Source organism: Anas platyrhynchos, chromosome 2 (genome assembly GCF_047663525.1).
Source record: "Anas platyrhynchos isolate ZD024472 breed Pekin duck chromosome 2, IASCAAS_PekinDuck_T2T, whole genome shotgun sequence".
In the NCBI taxonomy this organism is placed as follows: Eukaryota; Metazoa; Chordata; class Aves; order Anseriformes; family Anatidae; genus Anas; species Anas platyrhynchos.
This window is the reverse complement of record NC_092588.1, coordinates 110,128,105-110,135,037: the sequence shown is the minus strand read 5'-3', so window position 1 is coordinate 110,135,037 and position 6,933 is coordinate 110,128,105. Positions and strand designations below refer to the sequence as shown.

Below are 6,933 nucleotides of genomic sequence, written 5' to 3'. Positions count from 1 at the left end.
TGAAAAGACAGCAGTGCGAAGTGGGAACAATAGGCTATAAACATTGAGGATACCTGTCTCAGAACTGACAACTAGAGCTTTCTAGGAACAGTGGCATTTTCAGACCAAAATTTTGGCATTCTCTTCATCAAACTATACTCAGGATCCCACAACTGAAATTCTAATGAAATTCCCTCTCACAGTTACAAATAATAAAAAAAAAAAAACTGAATATGAATGTGGAAGAAAGGCAGTTTGATGTTTGTAATTATCGAGGTAAACTCCACGACCTGTTGAATATATGCAAAATGGACCCCGGATGGTGTATATAAATCTGGTATGTGCAGAAAATAAAAGCAAGTATTGAGACTTCTTTCTGGCAGAGCAAGTCATCCTACAGGGTCTCTACCATGAGCACCAAGGGGGATTCGTTGAAAGGTAAGACTTTAGCCATTCACTTGTCGATAATTTTTATGTTTTTTTTGTTTGTTTGTTTGTTTTTTACTTTAGATTGAATTTGGAAGTAACTGACAGGTAACAACTCTAGCAACTGAGGTCTTCCAAGACATCCAGTTTTCGAGTAATGGTGAAACTTGTCTCTGCATCAAATGTTTAGTGTTCAAAATTTGGAATTAGCAGGCAGTTTGATCTCTTTTTTACTCAGTTTTTGATCTCTTAAGACTACCTTTGCACTGAGCAGTGTCACTGAAATTTGGCTTTCAGGTTATGACACTTGCACAAAAAAAGACTGGATCCAGACTGCTTTGCTACTCACAACACGACTCAGAAGGCAATGACTTGAAGTCATTGTCATCAGAGTCCAGAAGCAATCTAGTAATTTTGAAGTAAATGGTTACATAACTACTCTCAAGTTTCTAAGCCAACAAGTCTTCTTATTAATAGAATTATTGCCTAGAACACTGTTCTAACTTCAGGATGTTGTTCATGGGGGATGATGATGGTTTACTTTAACATTGTACAAATGGGTTACCTTTCCTGAACTGAGAGATAGAAAGAAACCTGTCACATGATAAAATTCAGGAGAGCTCTGGTGATTTTTTGCAGTCTATTTTAATTTTGCATCAATGGTGATTCTAGTGAACCAATGCATGCAGCAGGCCAATTTCCAGAACTAAAACTCTCAGAGCTTAGAATAGCATCTTTTAAATAATTACGTTTACTAAATATTTGCTTTTAAAGCTTTCCATTGTTTTTCTGTGCATATTTTATTTTGCTGAATAGAACACTTGACCCTGTCAATGTTAAAGCTTTTAAACAAATAAGGTTTCATCTTTTCAATAATGAGAAGTCTTCTGTATCAGTGTAGAAGTTCTTCAGAAATGCCAAATATTACCTGTTTTCTTAACAGTAGGTAATTTAGGGTTAAACTCTAAATAGCAAAACAGCACAGCTGCTAAATCTTTTGAAGAAACTCCCTGGACAATCAGAACCTTAAAAGAATGACCTAACCACCTTTCCACAAAAGTAATTTGAACTCCAAATGTTAGTAAAGAAGAAAAGGACTTGCAGGAGGAGAAGAAATAAACAAAAAAAAAAAAAAATATTTTCCAAACATATATCTGTGCAAATAATTATGTATCTATATTTACACAGTGAAGAAGTTTGATTTTCTTTTTTCCATCTATCACTATATAATAGTCAGGCACTATATGGAGAGACTTTTGAATACAGTGTACTGTAACACAGGTTACTGTGTCTGCTCAATCTCTATAGGGTCTTTTGCTGTATATCCAGGATAATGGAGGAGAGAATGGATAATCGAATGACTATGCTTGCCTCCTCTATTCATTTTCAAGAGTCAGCACAGGAGATACTGTGAGCACAGCCAATATTATCCAGCATCCTGACTGTTTACATCCACCTCTGACAGCTACTTCTAAATGCACATATGTGTCAATATTTCCATCTTGGTTTGTTCTAAACCTGAACAGGTTTGTTGCTGGTGGTCCTTCTAGTGTCCAACATGCTCCTGACAAAGGAAGGAGTGACCTCCTTGCCTATCTGCCCCAATGGATCTGCCAACTGCCAAGTTTCCCTTGGGGAGCTTTTTGACCGTGCGGTTAAACTCTCACACTACATCCATTTCCTCTCTTCAGAAATGTTCAATGAATTTGTAAGTACTTTGTCTTTTCCTGAGAGAGAGAACATATAAAAATCCACTTCAGTATATTTTTAAGCACAAACATATGTTAATGTATGAAAGCCTTCAATAAGTAAACAAAAATAACTGCTGCACAGGCAGTGATAGTCCCAATGATGACCAAATCTACTTTTAGTGCTGACCATTGCTAAGATCCCCAATGCTTATATTAAAAAATAGTATTTTCCTATTATCCTTTATCTATGGGACAAATTTGTGTCTCAGGTTGGTTGCCATTTTCACTCTAAATACCAGAAGACTTTGACATTTACAGCATAAAAGTAGTTATAAAAACAAAGAAACAATTACTTAATATAATGTTTGAATTGTAGCTCTCCTTACTTATATCAATAACGCCTCTCCTTGCTGATCTGCAGGATGAACGCTATGCTCAGGGTCGGGGTTTCATTACAAAAGCTGTTAATGGCTGCCACACTTCCTCCTTAACCACTCCTGAAGACAAGGAGCAAGCTCAGCAGATTCATGTAAGTTGCATTTTTGATGTCATTCAGTGTGAGATAGAGCGGAGGGAGAGGAAAAAAAAAAAAAAAAAAAAAAAAAAAAACAAACAAACAAACAAAAAAAAAAAAACAGGAAGAAAAAAGCACTGAAAAGACATTTGCTGACACTAAGCTACAGACTATACAGAATATACAAGTCCAGTAACACTTATTTTCCTTTATGTTGCATTCAGTCTTTGCATCTTATTTCCAGTTACAATATAACTTGCTTTCATTGAGCAAAGACAGTTATTATATTTGTGCAGGACTCAGAGTACTACATCCTTTGAGCATTATTTTTTAATATCTTATAGACAATTATTAACAAACATAAAAATTCATTGGCTATATAGTAGGCAGAGGTAAATGGTTTCCCAGGAATTGAAAACATTGATGTTACTTAACAAATGCTAAATAGCTATCCTCACCCTTCCTTACCAAGAGGCAAAAGTGGTCACATTATTGCCCATATGCAAAGACCCTAGTGTAAAATACTGCAAACAACTTGCAAAAAGAAACCTGATAAATACATCGATTTGATAATGATAAATTTATACAAAGATGAAGACAGTCTTCTTCAGCCTAGCTCACAGACAGATAATACTCTGTAGGAAAAAAGTAAGCACAGGTGTATGAACATGTGTGTGCCAGGGAGAAATCTTAAACATTTTCACAACAGGAATAGCTTTGCAATGCCAGTGTCACCATCTGGGTATATAAAGTCTGGTTATGTTCAGATACAGTGTATCTAGGAAAGAAGAAATGGTTGAGCATAACCATAAGCTTTAAGGGTTGTTATTTGCTCACAAGAAATAATAATTTTCAAAAGCTGAGAGCTAATGCTATAAGTACCATAGTTCAAAGGGGAGGACAGATGAATTATGCAGAGCTAATAAAAGCTATTTAGTGGTTTACCATAATTCACATCTTCCGTTCCATACTAAACTTGTTTCATAAACGTTCATTAGAATCAGGTAAAGAGGTGTTTTTGTTGTTGTTGTTATTTGTTTGTTTGTTTTCCACAGAGATAAAGCACAGTTGTTCTTACTAGTTCGTAATTTGGAGAGGGTTTAAAGATGTTTTCCATTCAAATTTCCATTTGTGGTATTATTGAAAAACATGACATAAAATATCAGAAATTGCACAACAGTATCTAAGACAGGGCTATATAGCACACCCAGTCAGTGCTAGGTCTTGAAATAAATTCCTAGATCTCTGCATCTGTGGACATTGCTCTAAATGCCTCCTAACACTGCCAGCATATAGCCTTGTTATTTTAACTGACTTTTCTTCATGTGGATGACCAGCATGAAGACCTACTGAATTTAGTACTGGGAGTGCTGCGCTCCTGGAATGATCCCCTGATCCATCTGGCCTCTGAGGTACAAAGAATCAAAGAAGCTCCAGACACCATCCTCTGGAAGGCTGTAGAGATTGAGGAACAAAACAAGCGGCTTCTAGAAGGAATGGAGAAAATAGTTGGGCGGGTAAGTATTAGGTCCTTCCAGTCCTTCCAGCCTATTGATGTAAAGAAGCCACTTATAGTAGTAAATAAGAACAGAAATAGTGGATTCTGAGGAAAAAAGGGGGATACAAGATAGCTGCAAAGTTCTCAGATTCAGTTATAATTCTTTCTGCTATCTTGTGATTTCTAAAGAGACAATGTGCTGTGATTTGTCTAGCATAATCCAGCGTACTCCCAAACCTGCTTCAAGGGAAAGTGTAATCATCAGGACTGGAAATCTTCATTTTATCTTTAAGCATTTGAATTCGTAAATTTTTGTAGGCTGTTTCTGTTTTCTCACATCCACATATTTATATGTGCATATAAGCTTATTTATACATGTCTGTATACATACAGGTATTGTATATAGCTTTCAGAAATGGATAATGTGTTTAAAACTGTTCTTGAAGTGTGGCACATCATTGCCTTCATTGCCTATTGCAAAGATGTGGCACACAACATAGTATCTTTCATTTCTCTTTTCCTATCATATTGTTTCTTCAAAACTGTGGCTCTGACTTGGTTCCCCCTACACTTGGAGGGTTAGACAGCAAGGCTGTTTGACAAAACCCATACTCATATACTCCTTGCTATCAGTAATTGATTGAAAGCTTTACTGAATAAAATCAGCTCTAACTTGTTTATTTTTAAAGGGGCCTCTAGCAGTCCCTATATATCATTCTCACAGTGAGCAATATGTTAATAAGAGGTTCTGACTTTACTGGCTTTTGCTTAGGCTAAGAACAGTTGAACAGCATTAACAGTGCCACCATCTCCATATCCACCACGTTCCAATGGATCACTCATGGTCTCTTTCTTTCAGTTTGGTGACTACTTACTCAGAAATCTTATCCCATCCAGACCCTCAGTGCATTTATCAGTGCATTTATCAGTGTAATCAAACACATCTCTATCCCATATTCAGGTGTGGATCCAAGATAACAGTAGAAGTCAGGTGCCACTGCAGTTACTCTGTCACCACCTTCTCATTCACGTTATTTACAGAATGGAGTTGAAGATGAAGTTAGCAAATTCATTAGTGTCAAACCATGTTTTTGAGCGACTGCAGGTCTGTTTTTCTTTTTTACCAGTTGCATAAACTAAGTGAGAGAGGCTACATAGATATACTCCTGTGTGCTTTCATGAAGTATTACTGATGGGAAATAAGAAAGATTCACAAGTACCAATAGGCACAGATTTCTTTCCTGCTATGAAAGGTAGATTTTTGTGATGTGAGAAAATGAATGATTGCTTCTTTCAAATGAGGTAATCTAAACCAATCTTCACCTCAGATACTAAGTCATTACACAAGTTCCTACATGTAGCTTTCTAACATTAGAGGTCAGTATATCACTCACAGCTTTTTTTTTTTTTTTTTTTTTTTAAATGGAATATGAAGTACAATACATCTGAAGATGTATTGTTGAAAGATTTGACAAGTAGCATGTTCTTCAGGCTGGCTGTTAGCAGAGAGACAACCTAAGAGATGGGCTGAGACAAAGCTGGAGAAACAAGTTTTGAAAGCAACTGCTTAAGACTTTAAGGTGGAGGAAACCAAAAGGAGGAGATGCCACTGATCAGTCCATGCATAAAGGAAGGTTTGACTTCTCTGCAAAGTCAGATTCCACCAGACATTGGTTAACACATTAGATCTTAGAACACTGACAGCTGAGCTTCTTACATATTTTAGGGAAATAAACTGTTAAATGGAAATTCACTCAAAATCTGCATGAGGATATACAACATTGTACAGAATAATGCAAACCATAAAAGAAAAGACTTTATGAGCTGTACACTACTATCTAGCATTCCTCAAGGCCAGTATTTCTTAGTTCTCTGTCCTACATACAGTCAGATTCATTATTATCCACTACGGTATCATTTTGTGCCTTTAGGTTCATTCTGGCGACATTGGAAATGAAATTTATTCTCAGTGGGAAGGCCTTCCATCCTTGCAACTTGCCGATGAGGACTCCAGACTCTTTGCCTTTTACAACCTGCTGCATTGCCTCCGCAGAGATTCCCACAAAATTGACAACTATCTCAAGGTTTTGAAGTGCCGCCTAATACATGATAGCAATTGCTAAGTACTCCTGGGCTTCATCGCTTACTAAAATCATTCATCATGGTGTTCTTGTTGCTTTGCCACTTTTCATTGCAAACTTTACAAAAAGTCACACTGTACTGTGTCAGGATCATCAGTAACTTTCAGGCATGTTTGTGTGAATTCTGGCTGCAACTGTCAGTATCATTTATGTTGGTGTTTTAAAATGTTATAAATTACTTGTATGACAAGAATACACTTTTCTGTCTGATCTATTTACCCAGTAGCATTTCAATGATAAGTATATCATGCAGATACAAATAAAAATATTATTAAATCCAAAACCACATAACACCAAATGGTATCAATGAACAAAAAATAGCTAGGATGGATTATACCTTTAGCAATAGCTTCTCCTTTTGGATCTCAGCCTTCAGTTAACGACACATGACAGGATATCTTGCTTCCATTTCTGTCTACACCCCACCCCATTCCCACCCCCCTCAAACAAACAAACAAAAGAGAGAGAGAGAGCTAAAAGAGGTGGGACATCAAAAAACAGATTTTTCACCTATCACACTAGATTATCCTAAACTAAAAGAAATACAAGTATAACCTTGCTCTCTTAGTCATTGATTCCCCAAATAGTCTGCAGACAGAAAACAAAAAACAAACAAACAAACAAAAAAAAAACAACTTGGCATTTATGGGGACAGATCCAGCTACAAGTATTTCTATTTCTGTA

The 6,933-nt window shown here is 36.4% G+C and overlaps 1 protein-coding gene across 1 annotated transcript; it reads left to right on the top strand.

Moving 5' to 3' along the window:
• The first annotated feature begins 337 nt into the window (after positions 1-337).
• PRL (prolactin) lies at positions 338-6,532 on the top strand. The gene is given in 5 exon segments (NM_001310372.1): positions 338-417; positions 1,932-2,113; positions 2,518-2,625; positions 3,948-4,127; positions 6,040-6,532. Coding segments are annotated over 5 exon segments (690 nt in total). The 5' UTR covers positions 338-389; the 3' UTR covers positions 6,232-6,532.
• Positions 6,533-6,933: the final 401 nt, after the last annotated feature.